General features: G+C 40.0%; 1 protein-coding gene across 1 annotated transcript; it reads right to left on the reverse strand.

Moving 5' to 3' along the window:
• Positions 1-2107: 2107 nt before the first annotated feature.
• On the reverse strand, positions 2108-16018 carry LOC148044697 (TLD domain-containing protein 2-like). The gene is made up of 5 exons (XM_087720856.1): positions 15869-16018; positions 5835-5987; positions 4433-4528; positions 3209-3282; positions 2108-2267 (listed from the first exon to the last, which is right to left on the reverse strand). Exons 1-5 carry the CDS (start codon positions 16016-16018, stop codon positions 2132-2134), a joined length of 609 nt encoding a protein of 202 aa, XP_087576982.1. The 3' UTR covers positions 2108-2131.
• Between the last annotated feature and the right edge of the window lie 3822 nt (positions 16019-19840).

Here is a 19840-nt window from a genome sequence, read left to right on the forward strand (position 1 = left end):
CATCAGCCAGAAAGCATAAGAACTGAGAAGTGGTCTGTGGTCACCACCTGCAGATCCATTCCTTTATTGGGGATGTCTTGCTAACTGCCTATGCTTTCCACCTGTTGTCTATTCCATGTGCACAACAGCATGTGAAATTGTCAATCAGTGTTGCTACCTAAGTGGACAGTTTGATTTCACAGAAGTGTGATTGACTTGGCGTTACATTGTGTTGTTTAAGTGTTCCCTTTATTTTTTTGAGCAGTATACATTCATCTCAGTGTATATTCCCCATTGTGTGCCTGTTTACTTAACTTGCAATTCCTTACCCTCCAATGAATGTAAATGCAAATGTTAAACAGTGTGTCCTCCTTTTGCCCCCATTTGTCCTCCTTTATCTATTCAGCTATCTATTCAGGTTATCCTATACATGGGTGCAAATTCATGATGCACAAAATTTTTACCCCTTCCCCAGCTTCCTCCCCAGCTGCAAAGACTATAGAGTACATACAGTATGCCTTTAAAATGAATGTTCCTTTCTTCCAGTCATATCATACTGATAATGTACAAAATCTTTTCCAGTAACCCAAGTATGTCTCTTTATGTCTGATTTTTTTTTTGCCTTTTAGTAAAGACATTAGCACGTATCTGTTAGATTTCATGTTATTTTTTTCAGCTCACTTGAATCTTTCAATGATGATCTGAATTATGTTTCTGTCTAGCAGAGTACAATACGAGCTATTTCACCCAATTTTAATCTGAAAAGACCATTCTTGACTTGGTTTGCCATTAGGATGACTTGAGTATCTAAATTGTTTATTGGGTCCTTCCCATATTCCATGTTATTTTATATCAAGCTAAATATATTTGTAGCTTTTTGATACAGTTCAAATTAGAAGGTCAGGAGACTATTAATAGGAACACTGCACAATTTAACCCGCTTTAAAATAATTTTTAGGAATTTCACTAGATAATTTCGTAACAATAGAACTAAGAGAAAGAAGACAAATCAAGAGAAATGTTGAATTGACTGGGAGCAAATATTGTTTTCTGAAATTATCTCTTTTTTTCCTTCTTTGGGCCACTGCAACTCTCAGAGTGTGCTCAGCCAGGTCAAAGAACAGTGCTTGTTAAAAGAGGAGTTTCACAAAAGCTAGAAAACTCATCCATTTGCAAACCATGACTGGTTGACTTCTTTCAAAATCTTTTCTTAAAATTAATTTATTGTAAAAAGCTCTGCCAGCATTCCTATGCTGGACAGCCACAACAACCAACTTCTTATTCATTTATAAATGTGATAGAATATTGAAATTTTTTAAAAATGATGCCAGAAATACAATAGTGAAAATGGTCCATATTACATTACAGAAGATGTGAGAGATTTCTGGAGACAAAATGTTGCAAATGCATTGCTAATAAAGTGAACTTTCTCTAATAGGAAAAGGCTAAAAAGCATAAAGCCGAAGTATAGAATCTGGGTTGGAAGGGATCTTAGCTCAACCTGTTATTCAGGACCAGGATCTTCTGGCTTCCTAGAGAAATGGCTTTCCAACCTTTTCCTTGAAATGCTTCAGTGATTAAACACCCTAAACTCCAGGAGGCAGCTTGTTCCACTGCTTAATAACTCATTGTCGTGAAATTCCTCCTTATTTACTTAATATTTACAAGCAAGTAAAAATGTCTTTGGTGAATCCCAAGAGCAATATGTTTGCTTCTATTATGAAAATAGTTTGACCCATACAATACATGGTCAGGTATCTGATAAAGCAAAAAACAAAATAGGTTTATGTTACTTTCCTAGCAAGCAATGGTGGCAAATACGTTTATTGCTTACCAATTCCTAATAAGATTGTTACCCAAACATCACTTCCTATCTGAACTACATATGTCGACAACTAACCTGGATACACCCAAAGGACAAACTACTTTTAGGTAGCTACTAATGAGAAGAGGGTGGTAATTGAGGGGTATAAATATTAGGAAATTGGTAAGACTCCAGCATTGCTTGCTTTCTTCCCAATCTATAAAGACGGAATCCACAAGAAGATTATCTTCATTTGAGAAGGATTTGACAAACTGATGCAAGACTACTGGCCAAATCCTCTTAAGTGCTTGGAAAGTGCATGAAGAGATGTCTTGATTTTTCTTCTAGTTAAGACAGTGTCCAAACTTCCAAGTCTCGGATGACGAATTCCTCTTTGGGTGATAATACCTCATTATTGAAGGTTTCACAGGGGTGGCTTCCTCCATGGTTCAGATCTCCATCTAGCCAGAGTCCAAATTTACCACTGCATACAAGGCAAGAGATGGCATATAGAATAACTTCCATAGCACAAAACCTATTCAATAGTACAAATTATGAGACTGACTCATTTGCTGGAGTCCATTTAGAACATAAGCTTTGCATTTGTTTTCTAAGTTGGGATGCTGGATAGTCCTATGGGGTGATAGAATCTATACTGAATATATAGCGTTTTGTTTTTTACTCCAAGATCTCGCTTTCCTCTGGCAGAATTGTGACATACCTATCACTTTAACACTACTACTAAGAAAATCAAATGCAGAATTCTTTCATACTCTTGGAGACCCTGGACATTTTGGAGATAGTCTCAATTGCATCTCTTAGCATTCTTCCAACATTTGCTGGTGCATGAAAATGAAAAAGACCAGTGTGGAAGAGAAAATGCCCTAGCAGGTAACTTTGACAAGTAATAATATTCACAACTTGGTAGTTATTCCAATGTCCAATAAAATTACATGCAGAAAAACTCAACAGCTGGCATTATATCATTAGAATAACAAGAATATGAAGAGAGGAAATAGGAGATAGAATGACATAGTCAACATGATATAGCAGAAGAAAGAACTAAGGAGAGCATGATAGTGATGACTTGCATTGAGTAAAAAAAAAAACAATAGACCCAATCCACATTTTAGGGCAATTTTACTGTTCTAGATCAAATGGTTTTTTCTCGAAACACCTGGTAGCATTGACAATGTCATTTATGAGCTACGAACATCAAAAATAGGATGATAAAAGAACATGTACTGTTGCTAGTAATAGTAGATTTGGTGAGGAAAAAATAGGGGAAACTCTCTTCCAATTCATGATCTTCCTTAGCCATGCAAAATAGGTAATGAGATTCTCCACAAAGATTGCATTGCAGCAGGCATGCTGAACTGACAAATTAATTTTCTTATTACTTAGCTATCTTTCAAAGCTACATACCTGCCACCACCAATGGCTAAAGAATCTGCATCTCCTTTCATGAAGAAGGTATTTTTGCCTGACCATTTAAATACCTGGCAAGGGAATCAAAAGCACAGCATTAAGCAGTTTAGGAATAAAACCATATAAGCTTCCTATTCCAAAAAAGATTTCCCACTCATATTTCTAGTGATAGCTTGAATCTTTTCATAGTGTGATTTAATAGATCATATCTAATTGTATATTATCCTCTTGTTCATGATCACATACGTGTGGATATGCATAGAAATAAAGCATCAGAGAAAGGTAGCATGCTGGCTGGACAATTCCTGAAGGCATCCTGATTTATGGTGCTGATGCAATTCACTGCTCTGTGTATGAATGCATATTAACCCTCCCAACAGAAAATTGTCTGACCTTCATCTGAAGATATCTAAAGAGGAAGAACCCATTGTCAAAGTCCTTTTGCTATTAGCAAAATTCATTGAATATTTTCCACTGACCTTTTGGGCACATCTTTTCATGTTGTGGAAGAGTACTACTATACTCTCCTCTAATATGTTTTTCTCAAGGTTAAATATCCCAGTTCTTCAAGCTACTCTTCTTCTCATCTTGTTGCTCCTTAAATCTCTTTCAGGTTGTCTGAATCTTTCTTAAAGTGTGGTGCCAGAAACAAACAATACCAACTTAGGGCCTGAATCATACAGAATGAAGTGGAGCTCTTAGTTTTTCTTGAACTTGGGAACAATATTTATATTGATGCAGCCTAAAATTACATTAGTCTTCCCAATGATATCAAAATACCAACTCACGTTTAATCTGCACTGTTATTCCAACTATTTATCCAATATGTTTTTCACAAATAATAAAGATAGGATATAAATTAAATAAATAAATTACCAGACTGGTTATATTCTATCCCAAACATTTCCATATGCTTTCTGTTTCGTCATTTATGTTTTCTTTTTCTTTCATCTTCATCACAAGAAGAAATTCATAAGTTTCTGTTAAATTTCAGTTTCCCTAGCCCATTCTCTAATCAAAAACCCTTTCAGGGTTGGCATTAAAACAATTTTGGCCAAGTTATATTCTGGAACACAACAATATCACAAAATCTTTTAAACTGCACCCTTTATAGCCATAGCAATTTAGTGACTGGCAAAATTTGCGTACCTATTGTCCCCTGAAGCTGTAAATACAAAAGCAACTCACTCAACATAGAGATTAACATGGTGTTTCAATCACCTTGAGTTGTGGAGTGAAAGAGAACAGAAATGTTTCTCCATTGCCATAAAAACAACTGCTCACATGAATAGTTGTAGAAGAAAAAGCTCCAAATATCTGAAAAAGTTACAGAGGAGAGAATATGTTTCAGCTTTCAGGAGTTTAATGCTGTCTATTTTTCTGCACATTACTCATCATGATGTCATGGTCTGCTTAACCTATTATATTGAATGAACCAACATTGACTATTTATTAAACATGCTAAAATGCAGATTACTTCAGTCTACGAATTACTGAATTATATTTCAAAGCCATTTTTCTCTTTTAAATCCAGTATCCTTTCTATTATTACAATGTTGTGTACAAAACTCCCTAGAATTTCAAATAGTTGTTGTCAAATAATAATAAGACAGCAACAGTTTGTTTAGCATTAATATGAATAGATTTTTTTATAAGCATGAATTCTTATATTTCTAAAGTGGAACTTGGCTTCCGAATCATCTGTTAAAATAGTAGCTCAGGAGGCAGCTTATGCCTTGGGTGGTAAAGCGAGGTACTTTTTTGTATCCATCAAGCTGATTTGCATTACCTTCAATCTACATATAATGAGCTGTTTGTTTATTTTCTGCTTTATTATTTTTACAAATATCTGTGAAGTGAGTTGGGCTGAGAGAGGATGACTGGTCCAAGGTCACCTAGGTGGCTTTCATGCCAAGGCTGGATTTGAACTCATGGTCTCCTGATTTCTAGCCTGGTGCCTTAACCACTAGACCAAGGGTGTTAAGCTCAAGGGCTGCGGGCCAGTGCTAGCCCCTGGGGTGCTTAGATCTGGCTCATGGGGCTGCCCGGAAACATCAAGGGACCAGCCCATGGTGACTCTGCCAGTGAAAATGGAGCTTGGAAGGGTCATGTGCTCCTTTTTGGGCTGTGCCGGCCTTCTGCAGCACTCTGCCAGCTCTCCCTCCCAAGCTCCGTTTTTGCTGGCAGAGTGCTTCAGGAGGCCATCACAGCTGAAAATGGACCTTAGGGGTGGTGCTCCCCACACACATAAGTTATATCGAGCTGGTCACTCCCACCCCAGCCATGCCCACCTGACCCCTGAGATCAAACACAACCCTGATGCGGTCCTCAATTAAATTGAGTTTGGCACCCCTGCACTAGACCAATTGGTTGTGCAGTTATTATATCATAGTAAAGTGGATCTTTCCATTTCTGTTACATATTCCCATTTCCCATTTCAAACCCCTTCTAATGGATCAGGAGGATCTACTGAATATTGTTGACTGCTTCTTAATGTTGTGAATGAAGAAGAATAATTGCTTGATTATTTAAAGTTGAGTTAGACCTCGTTAATTAGCATTCTTCTTTTCCATATCATCAATCTTGCATATGTAAAGTTGTGATTTAGACCTATTTGGGTTACCTGCTCATCAGTATCCCTGATAACCAATAACACAGGAGAGGCCAAGTTGCTCATGCTTCTATACATGGTCTTCAGACTAAATCCATCCCTTGCTGTGCAGTAGACAAGGTTCCAAGGATAGGCAGTCACTCGCAGAGGGAGATGTGGAGTTAGCTGAGAGGGACCATATAAACAAGATCAATTTTTCTCATCTCGCCCCATAACAACTCTTATTTTCCTTTGATTATCTTTTCCTTCTCAGTTTGTTCATCTTTGAAAATGTTGCATTAGAATCAGCATGTTCTTTGCAGGCTGCAAATTATGAAACACATAACTAAAAATGAGATTCCCTCATCCAGCTTCTGGATGGTACCTAAGCAAAGTAAATATTCAATCTTTGCCAGAAACTACATCAGTCCTACCAGGGAAATTTGGTATCAGAGAACAAAATGGCTGGATTTACCTACCAGGCTAAATCATTGCTTAACCAAAGTTGAGTGAATACATCTCAATTTACACCCTAAACCATCAGCACCTAAGTCAAAAAACAATGGCTTACAAAGTACAATGGTTGGAGTCACACAATGTAGCTTCCACAAGTGGAAACGATAACTGTAAAGATTCACCGATATGTAACTGCTATAAGACGGAACTTTTAGTTCCAGTGTTGTTTTAAGTTATGTCTTTGTTGATGTGTTTAAGTGTTTAAAACAAAAAAATAATAATTAAAAAACCAGGAGAAAAATATATATGATTTAATGTTTCTAAAATGAGGTTAAGGATTCATCCTCTGAGCTTGTGGGTTGGTTTCCAAACATTTCATTACCAGGCTAAGTAACATCTTCAGCAGAGTTTAGGGAATGTCAGTGTCAATGTTCTTCTGTTTATAAGGGCTTCAGGTGTGGGTGTGTCGAGTGAGGGTCTTGTGATGGATCAGGTGTGAGTCATCACGAAGAGTCTTATGATGTGTCGTGTGATAAGAGGTTACATCAGGTCAGGAGGTGAACTGCTGCTGGGGGAATTGCGTGGATTGGTTGAGGGTTGGTGCACTTTCTGGTTGACTGCGTGGTTGATTTGGATTCTGAGGGATTCGTAAGCTGGTTGTAAGTCAATGTGTCTGTGGATGGAATTGCTTGTGGAGTGTTTCTAAAATGTATAACTTGACCAAAAGTACCTTTTCCAACTTTTTTTAAAAAGTAAAATGGTTATCTTCCTACTACCTAAAATGTTTGACCAATTTACAATTTCTAGAATTTAAGAATAAGAATTCTTCTTCCTCCCACTGGATTTCTTCCTAACTTTTAGCAGCCCCCCCCCCCAATCCCATCAACACTATTTGGCTTTTGCTGAGACTAGGGTTAATCCTGTTACAGAACTCCTGGCAGTAATATACAGTATGTAGAATAAGAACTTGCTGCCATACATCTTTTAAAGTCATTGTTAGAAGGTTGGTCAAGATGTGATCAGAAATCTACATCTATTCTGTTCTTTTTGAATGTAAAATTAATGACAATTGAGATAATGATGTGGATGAGCCACAATATTTTTAGGTTCTGTCCAATTGGCAGCCAATAGTTGTGACTGAGCTTCAAGCAAACATATTAATGATAGATAAAAAGGACCCTTCTTTTGCACTCCCTTCAGAGGTGGTATTCAGCAGGTTCTGACCAGTTCTAGAGAATCGATAGCAGAAATTTTGAGTAGTTCAGAGAACTGGTAAATACCACCTCTAACTGGCCCCATCCCCATCTATTCTCTGCCTCCTGAATCCCAGCTGATTGGGAGGAAATGGGGATTTTGCAGTAACCTTCCCCTGGAGTGGGGAGGGAATGGGGATTTTACAGTATCCTTCCTCTGCCACGCCCACCAAGCCATGCCCACCAAGCCAAGCCACGCCCAGCAAGCCAGGCCCACAAACTGGTGGTAAAAAAATTGAATATCATCACTGGCTCCCTTGTGCAATCTATCAGAAATGATGGGGGAAATGAACTGTGCCTAGAAGTCATTGTGAATTCAGGCTGGAGAAGCAGCAAAGAGGCTTAGACCTGACTTTGCATTCTGTAGAAAATTCACCGTCATAAAGCATTTTCCATAGAAATGAGACTGGTGAACGAAATGCAACTGTTCATGCTGTGAACAGTTCTTATGCCTATCTTGTTCATGTGCTTCTTTACATCTTAGAAGTGGGGCATAAGATCGTCTGTATTGCAATTAATGCTAAGTGCATATCTTTTTAAAAGCAAATTATAGCAGCCACAAAACTACACTATTATTTAGCATTCTAATTTCTGGCATTCAAAGTCTACTAAAATTAGTAAGTTGTATCTTTTGGAATAATCGTATTGGAACTAGACCTCTGGGTGGTTAATTTGTACATTTATATCTCATTAGATTTCTGGGCATCCAATATTAGCATTCTCTATCATTCTAACAACCCTGGGAAATTGGCTGAAGAGTTATTGAAAATTCTGTTTGTGGGACAAGTGATAGTCATGCCTTTAAACAGATCCATCTCATGCATCAATTGCAGTCATTCCTGGACTGGGATATTTTGTTCACAGTCACTTAAACCCCGGTCATTTCCCAGATGAATTATTGCAATGGCTCTCCATGGGTTTCAGAAACTTAATAAAAGTGTAATTGTCAGCTTCCTTGTGCTTCGCTACTATATTGTAACAGACTGCCATGAAGTACTGGGAGTGGGGAAGCAAGGGGGAAAACGAAAGTGAATGCTGTATCTCTTGGAGATTCTTCTTCAAGGTCACCTGGCATACCAACTGCATACCAATCTCTGCTTGGATAGGCTTGCTTGAACCTTACTGGTTGATGGGGGTGGGAAATGGGAGATAGTTACAGGAGGGAAAAGTTGGACTTAGAGATTTTGGCACCCGATTCTCAGTTCTGGCTATGAACTACTGCAGTGCACTTCAAATAACACTATACTTTTCTCAACAAATGGAGCCAAGGATCATTTGTATTAGAGGTATAAGTTTGTGGCAGGTCTGATCATGTCTAATAAAATATCTCAATACTACGTAAAAAAAAAACCTGCCAGGTCAATATTTCATAAGAAGTAAATGGAAAACTTACTTCTCTACCGTTGTCAAAAAATCTCCCTGGATTTATCCATGAAATTGGCAAAAAACAAAATCATTGCAAAAAAAAAAAGAATGAAAAGAATGACTAGGGTTGACATGATAGCAGTGTTCCAATATTTCAGGGATTGCCACAAAGAAGAGGGAGTCAAACTATTCTCCAAAGCACCTGAGGGTAGAACAAGAAGCAATGGGTGGAAACTAAACAAGGAGAGAAGCAACTTAGAACTGAGGAGAAATTTCCTGACAGAACAATTAATCAGTGGAACAGCTTTCCTCCAGAAGTTGTGAATGCTCCAACACTGGAAGTCTTTAAGAAGGTGTTGGATAAACATTTGTCTGAAGTGGTGAAGGGTTTCTTGCCTAGGCAGGGGATTGGACCCACAAGACCTCCAAGGTCCCTTCCAATACTGCTATTCTATTCTATTCTATTCTATTCTATTCTAGTCTAGTCTAGTCTAGTCTAGTCTAGTCTAGTCTAGTCTATTCAAAGAGTAGAAATATGTTACAATCAAACTACATGGGATAGAAAAGAATATGTTGTTACATGGTCACTTGGATTCCCTGTTTCATAGTAAGCATGATCTGCTCTGATACTAAAATCTGAGATTGGATTCCCCTGTAGTAATGTTAGAGGGTGTGTCCAATAAGCCAGTGTTTTTCAACCACTGTGCCGCAGCACACTAGTGTGCTGTGACATAGTGTAAGGTGTGCCGTGGGAAAATTACTTTATATATAGTCAATATAGGCACAGAGTTAAATTTTTTAAACATTTTCTAATGGTGGTGTGCCTCGTGATTTTTTTCATGAAAAAAGTGTGCCTTTGCACAAAAAGGTTGAAAAACACTGCAATAAGCTTTGTGATTGAGTTGAATCTGAACTCTGTCCAGGGTCCTCCACATCCTCCAGAGCCGACTCATCGGGCCCCTTGCTGTCGGAGTCTGGTGGCAGCTCCAATGGTTCCTGCTGGGCCACAACAATTATCCATTTAAATGTTTCAAAAAATATGTGAGCTATGTTTTCAGAGGAATGAATTGAATGTCCAAATAGATCTGTTGGATAAAGTTGCTTGACTTTTCTTGGAATTAAGATGCCAACTGGGCAGATTCTTTGGAAGTAATTAGGACACAGTGGAGCCAGTTAAGGCAAAATAATTGGACAGAATCCTTGGGGCTGTAAGCTCTATTGCCTATATTTTGTATGTGTGCCCTTTCTTGGTTTGGTTTAGTGGTTAACCAAACCAAGAAAGGGCACTTGCAGTCCCCCTCTATAGCAGGGTGGTCCACGGGCTGGATGCGTCACATGCCTATGCCTGGTTTAGCGAAGGGGGAAAAAGTCCTGATGCGTCACGTGATGACATGAGTTTGACACCCCTGCTCTATAGCTATGCTTCTATGGATACAGGTGTATATTTCTACTTCTTTAGTTCATCTTTATGAGATAATCTTTTTTTTTTTTTTTAATATTTTATTCAATTTTCACATTCCATTTGCAATCATTTATATACAGGGTATTTACTATAAGAAAAGAAAAAAAAAGAAAAAGGGAATAACACGAACAAGTAAAAAGGAAACACAACTCATCATTCACAACCCCACCTAACCCTTGCATCCTCCATACACCCCATCTACCCCCTCCAACTTTCCTTTCTCCCTCTAACACTCCCCTCCTACTTCCCTTTCCCCTCAAGCCTTCCTTCTCCCCTTACTCCCCAGACACCCTCCTTACATTCCCCTTACTCCTTACATTCCCCTTACTCCTTCCTTACTCCTCCCTCTTCCTTCCCTCTACCTCCCTCCTTGGTGTATGCCTTTATTCGAGTGTTGTTTGATCTGATAAAAGTAAAGTGAACCAAGGAAAATAATAATAATAATAATAATAATAATAATAATAATAATAATAAAAAAGGAACCACCGTATATAAATACATTCTTGTTCTTATTAAAACTATATTAACACCCCCCCACCCCACCCCCCACAATCCCCATCCCTAATCCTCCCGACTTCCCAGGGCCCACACCTGGCACTACCTTCTATCTAAAATATCTTGTATACATATGGATTAAAAAATAAAAGTAATATATCAAAAAAAAAAAAAAGAAAAGCAGAGAAAGAAAAAAAAAGGAAAAAAAGAAAAGAGAAAAGAGAAAAAAGAAAAAAGAAACCACTCTTTGTGTTGATCTCAGCCCCCCATCTTTATCTATGCTTAAATAGTATAAATCATTCTATCTATATTTTATTCTCATCTCTTACTTCTTTGCTATTTACCCCGACCTTCTGTAGACTCTCCCGTTCCCTTCCTAAACCTCATGATCCCTTCCAGTAAGATTTAAGCAGCGTAGTTTATGCCATATATTCAAATATAACTTTACAGACAAGTAATCAAACTTTCCCATCTAGTAAAATTTAAACAACGTAAATGATCTTTCTTTACCCCTTTTTCAAACAGTAATTCAAAATAATCTAACCCGATTTCCCCTTCTTAGTAAAGTTAAGCAGCGTAGATCAGATATTACTTTACACAGGAATCAATTTCTGTCTTAAGATAATTCCAACCGACTTCCCCTTCTAATAGAATTTAAATAACTTAGTTCATTCCACATGTATTTTACCCTCATCCCCCACTTGTCTGATATTTACCACTATCAAATTTATACTACCATTTGTTTAAAATATAACTCAGAGCGATTTGTAGCATGAATCATTCCACATATTCCAATAATACTTTCAGCAAAATTCAGTTAACCTTCTATTTTAAGGTAGTCGCTTCTAACAAAGTTTAAACAACATAAATCATTCCACATTCTTTTTACAGTTATCTTAAGATAATCCCAAGCGGCTTCCTGTTCTAATAAGCTTTAAACAACATAAATTTTGCCCTCATCCCTTGCTTGTCTAATATTTATCACAAATAACGTAGTACTACCATTTGTTTAAAATATAACTCAGAGCGATTTGTAGCATGAATCATTCCACATATTCCAATAATACTTTCAGCAAGATTCAGTTAACCTTCTATTTTAAGGTAGTCGCTTCTAACAAAGTTTAAACAACATAAATCATTCCACATTCTTTTTACAGTTATCTTAAGATAATCCCAAGCGGCTTCCTGTTCTAATAAGCTTTAAACAACGTAAATTTTGCCCTCATCCCTTGCTTGTCTGATATTTACCACAAATAACGTAGTTCATTCCACATGCATTTTACCCTCATCTCTTGCTTGTCTAATATTTACCACTATCAAATTTATACTAGTGTTTATTTGAAAAATAACTCAGAACTATTACAACCAACTTTCCCTTCAAATAAAAGTTAAATAGCATGGATCATATTCAAATAATGCTTTCAGCAAGAGTCAGTTAACCTTCTATTTTAAAATAGTCCCATCTAACAAAGTTTAAACAACATAAATCATTCCGCATTCTTTTAACCACTATCAGATTTATGCTAACGTTACTTTAGAATCTAGCTCAAAGTAGTTTCACCCAGCTTTCCCTTCTGATAAAAATTAGTCCACTTTTTCTACCGGAGAGAGGTCTCAAACCCCCATTCAGTCCTCAACTTTAGGAAGTCTTTTGAAGTATCTAAATTCTCGATCTGCGTTCTTCTGCTTCTCCGAGGGAGGAGGGGCTACCCCCTCCATCTTGCAGCCGCATGGCCAGCCGTTTGCTTTTTCCTTCCGCTTGTCTCTCCTCTCTTCCAAGCGCGTCAGGAAGTCCCGCCTTCAGAATCCTACAATAGAAATCTTGAGCCTCCGAAACAGAGTTAAGACGAAATCTTTGATTCTCAAATGTAACCGTGATGCCGGCAGGGGCCTCCCATCTGTATCGAATCTGTTGACTCCTAAGCTCTTTAGTTAAAAAAGTGTAGTCCCTTCTTGCTTTCAACATCTGGAAAGGTATATCTTTGAAGACAATCACGTCCTGGTCATCAACTCGGAGACTGTTATTATGAAACTTTTGCTCAATCGCGTTTCTAGATTCTTTTGTAGAGAAATGTATAATTATGTCCCTCGGGAGCTGTCGCTGTTCCGCTATCAATGAGTTCTGGCGATAGATTTTCCGAATCTGCCAATCAAAGTTAAGTCCCGGGCTTCCCAGCGCATGGCTGAAGGCTTCAGCAAATGTCTGTTTCAAATTCTCTTGCTCCTTTTCACGGAATCCTCTGACTCTTATTGAAAATGCCTTCCTATCAAAATTTAGCATCATAAGCTGTTCTTCGTTATTTCTAATTTTTTCTTGTAAAATTTGAATATTGGTAGTCAAATCAAAATTAGCCTTCTCCAGACTTTCCAATTTGTTCTCTATTTCAGCAGAGTAATCTGACAGGGCAGACACGGCTGCAAACGTATTCGCCTTCATTTGATTAACTTTAGATTTTAGATCATCATAAAGTTGCAATACAAATTCCTTAAGTTCTTGCTTAAGGGCATTAAATATTTTAAAGAGATATTCCTGTGTTAAAACTTCTCCAGTAGAGGGCGTAGGAGACAAAGGCTGTGTTTCCAAAAAAGATTGTTTAAATTCTTTAGACACATTTGTAGCAAGACGTTTCTTTGATCTGGGTGCCATAATAGATAAACAAGTAAGCAGCGCTTCGCTCCCCTCTATTTCCAAAGAAAAAGAGTTTATTTTCTTAAGGAGCGGTCTGCAGGAAGATAAGCCCGGCTAAGTACATCCAGTAATCATCCAGGGAGAGAAATCGCCATTTTGAAGTCTATTTAAACAAAGAAGTCTTTAAGACAAATGGTGCTGGTATTTAAGATAGTAATAAAAGCATAAATCTCACAGGGGTGGTACCCTCCCGTATCAACTCTAGCTTGAAAAAAACTTTGTTTTGTCCTGGGGGGGGCTAGCCTGTCTGGGGCTGCCAAAAAAAAAAAAAAGGCAGCTGAGAAGAACTGGCCGGAGATAAAGGCTCCGCTTCGGCTGGATCTAATCTCTTCCACAGCCAAAAAAAGAAAAGGGCTGTGGCTTACGAATAGACCCTAACCTACGGAGCTATCCTCCCTGCCCCTTTCTTAGCCAAAAAGGGGTGCTATCTATGATCTTATTTAGATATACAGACCAGATCTCTGAGGAGCTCGGTGGAGCCCTCCTCGGCAACAGGCCATGCCCACAGGAAGTCCTTTATGAGATAATCTTAAAACTTCTTAAACATCTGTGTGTAGATTGTCACTAGATACTGTTATATTCTGTGTAGCATTATAATGCTTTAGTTGTCCTTAAATACTTGAAATGATATTTTAAATGACCATTTTCCTTATATTTAACAAGCTCATGGCATTTTCCCATCCATCCAAAGTGGCTATCACTCTCAAACTTGAGCCTTTCCAAAATATTGTCAAATGAAACTTTAGCGAATGCACTTTTCTTTTCCCACGATTTGTCTCATCCTTCTTAGATGATTCATTTTGTCCAAATATTAAGAGGCAAGATAAGGAAATATAGGCAGGACATGAACTGAACTGTCATTTTCAATTTCTTGCAAGCTTATAAATTATAATTCTCCATCCCTGGTTAGTTTCAGAGATGAAGAAAGATCACTACCTGCCAAGACATGTGAATGAGGAAGTGAATAATACAAAAAAAAAAAAGGGAAATAAGATTTTTTTGATTTAGGACTCAATATTTGTTTTTCTTCCATTGCACTAAATTAGAAGGGTGTGTGTGACTATACATTGGAGAATTATAAGGGATCAAAACTAAATTAAGGGATTAAGGGATCAAACTAGAAACCTGGCAACTAGTTCCTGCTAAAGCCAGTTGGGTGACTTCGACCAGTCACTCTCTCTCAGCTCTAGGAGGCAGGCAATGGCAAACCACTTCTTAAATCTTGCCAAGAAAACTGCATGGTCACCAAGTCTCAACACTGACTCCAAGGAACGCACTCATGTCTGAGGAGGGGAAGGGTCCGAGACCTTTTTTGCATGGAGAGGAAACCAGAGAATGGAAGCTCAGGAGAGTTGGGAAGTCAGATTAGAACATGGGACCACATTGCTGCAGAAAATGACAGGCTTTAGACTTCTCAGGATACAGGAAAAGTTTATTTGGCAGCCAGGTTCAGAAAGCTAGCCCATGGCTTAGCATTGCAAGTTCTGAACAACCTTTATTATCGAAGCACACATTCTTATACATTCTCAAAAGCATTGCCACATGGAAATACTTAAAACATTTCTTAGTGGTTACCTTGAGGAGAAAGCCTTATAAGGAGATGGGGTCTTACTTCTTTTGTTTATGGAGTACGTGTCATTAATGAACTTTAATTGAACCTAGGACTTTCGACCTAGGCTTTTGACATAGAGACATCTTATGGTCAACCACTGGCTTCCTGTTTCTTTTGCAACTCTGTCTATGTGGCTTTAATATAGACATAAAGGGGCTCTAAGAGGCTGTCCAGCCTGACCCAGTAAGTTTCACACTTAATGTCCAAATCTCACTTTACATCTGCTTTATCATAGCAGGTGCTGTCGCTAGATATCAAATTTGTAATTACTTCAAAGTCTCTCTTTAAAAAAAAATTACTACCTTTTTATTTGAAAAGATGGAACAGACGACAAGCAGGCCGATTCAGACCTCAGAGTCTGGGTAGACATGTCCCCTTTGTCCCGATCAGCCTGGATCGAAAGGCGATATCAGCTATCAGCTCATTTCTCCGAAAGGGGCGGGGGAATCAAAAATGATGGATGGGTCCATTGGCGCGTCGTGCTCTCAAAGGCGGCTCTTATTCCCACGCCTTTCCAGCTCTTGTTAACGTGGCCGGGTGAATCTGCAGCGGGACCGAGGGACGCGCGAAAAGGTCCCCATTCCTGACAGCCCCTCCCGATCGGGAGAAGCCAGCAGCAGTCACGTGGCTCCTTCCTTCCTTCCCTCCCTCCCTCCGCCGACTCGCCCGTGTTAACGCGAGGTGGCAACGGGGCAGGTCCGGAGTCCGCGTAAGCGAAGGATCGCATCTGCTTGCCCTTCTCGTCAGTGCGGCAGAGCCATGTCGAACGGCAGCCGGGAAGGCGCCCTTAAACTGGCCTGTCCCACCAGCTCGGCCGATCACTTCCAGACGCCTCAAAAGCGCGGCGTTGCCGCTGCGGACTCGGCGGGTTCCACTAGCCTCCATCCTTGATCCTGGGACACGGAGCAGCTGTGCGCCTTCCTTCAGGTGCAGGGCTTGGAAGCTGCGGAGCTGCAGCGCTTTCGAGGTGCTGGCAAGTGGAACAAGGGGGCGGGAAAAGTTCATCGAGGAGCCGCTACCTGGTGGGCGGTTGCCGGGCATTTGCCAAAGAGACTAGAATAGGAAAGTCCACCCCCCCTCAAAAAAAAAAACACTTTCGTTCGGGACAGAGCGCTCCAAAAGGGATTCCCCGTCATCGCCAGGGAATAAGGAACAGGTTTATTTTCACGCTGAGTGCTCTAGAGCAGCCGATCACTGGTGGTCCAAAATGTTGGTAGTCCACAGAAAAATTATTTGCATTTTTTATATTGCACTAAATCAGGGGTCTTCAAACTAAAGCCCCTAGGCTGGATATGTGCAATGAATATGTGTATTACAGAGAGTGGGGAGCCCTTCAGGGTCCTTTTGTGTGGGTCGCAGGGGAGCAGAAATTCTGATTTGCGGTCTGCTTCAGCCTCCTGGTGTGGGACTTTGGGCGAAGAGCTCTTCTTTCCAGTGGGACTGCATCATGGTCTGGAACTGGCAGACCATCTCAGTCTGCTGAGCCTCCAGGCGCTGGTACCTGGCCTTGCACTCCTTCAGGTCTTCCCTCTGTTTGGAAAGCCTATGCTCATAGTCCTCAGTGAGATACTTCTACTTAGCCTCCTTCTCCGTTAGATCCAATTTGAACTGAGCCAGTTATTTTGCCAACTCTTTCTCCTGGTGGCTGCTTAGTTCCAACAACTGTTTCCTATTGGGGCCCTAAGGAGCCCGGATGGGCAGGCGAGGAGTGGCTGGGAGGGGAGGCCGGCGAGGCCCCCCTCGATGTGAGTGACATCAAATTGGCTACGTCCACTCCGTCACATGACCACCTAGTCACACCCACCCATCCAGTCAATAGGCAGGTCATATATAGTGGTCCATGGGGACCCCTGCTCTAGAGAGAGGCCAGTGGCGAAAAAATATCTCAGAATCAAAGGGAGTTTCCCTGACAGGCTCTTATAGCTATACACTGGCCGTATCCTTTTCCTGCTGTGTTTGGCTTCATCTGGTCTTCAGCCATGAATGAGACAGCTTGAATCATTACCCTTAGTTGTACAGCCATTAAAGGGATGTTTTCTCCCTTATCCCAATAACATTTAAAGGCAGCCTCAGCATATTTAAATTCTGCTAGGATTTCCCAAAGGTGCTTTTTAACTCTTCGGAGAAGTTTCTTGGATGAGAAGCAAAACATCTTCAAAGAAAAACCAGAGAGTCCAGTTGCCTCTTGAAAAGGCACCTTTGGACAACCATGTCCTGGATGATTGAGAATCTCCATAGACATCTGCTAGGATTTGTCTCCCACTTACTCCCACAGTGGTGGTAGGAAAGGGATTGAGAATGGAAGAACAAATTCCATAGCAATATAAGCTGTCTGCCTTCTCCAGTATATTTGGGTAGCACTTTAAATCAATAGTAGGAAATGACCCAGATGATGGGCTGTTCTTTTTAGTCTATGGCAATGGGCAGCACTCTTAAACAGGTCTTTTCTGGGTAAGGAGGGACGACTATGGGAGCCTTTGTAGTGCCACTGTGAAGAATATTTTCAGGATCTGTTGGATAAAGTTGCTTGACTTTTCTTGGAATTAAGATGCCAACTGGGCAGATTCTTTGGAAGTAATTAGGACACAGTGGAGCCAGTTAAGGCAAAATAATTGGACAGAATCCTTGGGGCTGTAAGCTCTATTGCCTATATTTTGTATGTGTGCCCTTTCTTGGTTTGGTTTAGTGGTTAACCAAACCAAGAAAGGGCACTTGCAGTCCCCCTCTATAGCAGGGTGGTCCACGGGCTGGATGCGTCACATGCCTATGCCTGGTTTAGCGAAGGGGGAAAAAGTCCTGATGCGTCATGTGATGACATGAATTTGACACCCCTGCTCTATAGCTATGCTTCTATGGATACAGGTGTATATTTCTACTTCTTTAGTTCATCTTTATGAGATAATCTTAAAACTTCTTAAACATCTGTGTGTAGATTGTCACTAGATACTGTTATATTCTGTGTAGCATTATAATGCTTTAGTTGTCCTTAAATACTTGAAATGATATTTTAAATGACCATTTTCCTTATATTTAACAAGCTCATGGCATTTTCCCATCCATCCAAAGTGGCAATCACTCTCAAACTTGAGCCTTTCCAAAATATTGTCAAATGAAACTTTAGCGAATGCACTTTTCTTTTCCCACGATTTGTCTCATCCTTCTTAGATGATTCATTTTGTCCAAATATTAAGAGGCAAGATAAGGAAATATAGGCAGGACATGAACTGAACTGTCATTTTCAATTTCTTGCAAGCTTATAAATTATAATTCTCCATCCCTGGTTAGTTTCAGAGATGAAGAAAGATCACTACCTGCCAAGACATGTGGATGAGAAGTGAATAATACAAAAAGAAAAAGGGAAATAAGATTTTGTTTGATTTAGGACTCAATATTTGTTTTTCTTCCATTGCACTAAATTAGAAGGGTGTGTGTGACTATACATTGGAGAATTATAAGGGATCAAAACTAAATTAAGGGATTAAGGGATCAAACTAGAAACCTGGCAACTAGTTCCTGCTAAAGCCAGTTGGGTGACTTCGACCAGTCACTCTCTCTCAGCTCTAGGAGGCAGGCAATGGCAAACCACTTCTTAAATCTTGCCAAGAAAACTGCATGGTCACCAAGTCTCAACACTGACTCCAAGGAACGCACTCATGTCTGAGGAGGGGAAGGGTCCGAGACCTTTTTTGCATGGAGAGGAAACCAGAGAATGGAAGCTCAGGAGAGTTGGGAAGTCAGATTAGAACATGGGACCACATTGTTGCAGAAAATGACAGGCTTTAGACTTCTCAGGATACAGGAAAAGTTTATTTGGCAGCCAGGTTCAGAAAGCTAGCCCATGGCTTAGCATTGCAAGTTCTGAACAACCTTTATTATCAAAGCACACATTCTTATGCATTCTCAAAAGCATTGCAACACGGAAATACTTAACACATTTCTTAGTGGTTACCTTGAGGAGAAAGCCTTATAAGGAGATGGGGTCTTACTTCTTTTGTTTATGGAGTACGTGTCATTAACGAACTTCAATTGAACCTAGGACTTTTGACATAGGCTTTTGACATAGAGACATCTTATGGTCAGCCACTGGCTTCCTGTTTCTTTTGCAACTCTGTCTATGTGGCTTTAATATAGACATAAAGGGGCTCTAAGAGGCTGTCCAGCCTGACCCAGTAAGTTTCACACTTAATGTCCAAATCTCACTTTACATCTGCTTTATCATAGCAGGTGCTGTCGCTAGATATCAAATTTGTAATTACTTCAAAGTCTCTCTTTAAAAAAAAAATTACTGCCTTTTTATTTGAAAACATGGAACAGACGACAAGCAGGCCGATTCAGACCTCAGAGTCTGGGTAGACATGTCCCCTTTGTCCCGATCAGCCTGGATCGAAAGGCGATATAGCTATCAGCTCATTTCTCCGAAAGGGGTGGGGGAATCAAAAATTATGGATGGGTCCATTGGCGCGTCGTGCTCTCAAAGGCGGCTCTTATTCCCACGCCTTTCCAGCTCTTGTTAACGTGGCCGGGTGAATCTGCAGCGGGACCGAGGGACGCGCGAAAAGGTCCCCATTCCTGACAGCCCCTCCCGATCGGGAGAAGCCAGCAGCAGTCACGTGGCTCCTTCCTTCCTTCCCTCCCTCCCTCCGCCGACTCGCCCGTGTTAACGTGAGGTGGCAACGGGGCGGGTCTGGAGTCCGCGTAAGCGAAGGA

This window comes from Thamnophis sirtalis, unplaced genomic scaffold (genome assembly GCF_051295495.1).
Source record: "Thamnophis sirtalis isolate CommonGarterSnake01/CBP01778 unplaced genomic scaffold, rThaSir2_p1.2 scaffold_7, whole genome shotgun sequence".
NCBI lineage: Eukaryota > Metazoa > Chordata > Lepidosauria > Squamata > Natricidae > Thamnophis > Thamnophis sirtalis.

Excerpts from the sequence above, each read along its gene's own strand:
- LOC148044697 (XM_087720856.1), bottom strand. The coding sequence starts at position 16,018 with ATGGAGGCTAGTGGAACCCGCCGAGTCCGCAGCGGCAACGCCGCGCTT. Across the intron at positions 5,988-15,868 it reads CTGCCGCACTGACGAGAAGG|CTAACTCCACATCTCCCTCT; the intron begins GCAAGCAGATGC and ends GGTCCCTCTCAG. Across the intron at positions 4,529-5,834 it reads TCAGGGATACTGATGAGCAG|ATATTTGGAGCTTTTTCTTC; the intron begins GTAACCCAAATA and ends TAACTTTTTCAG.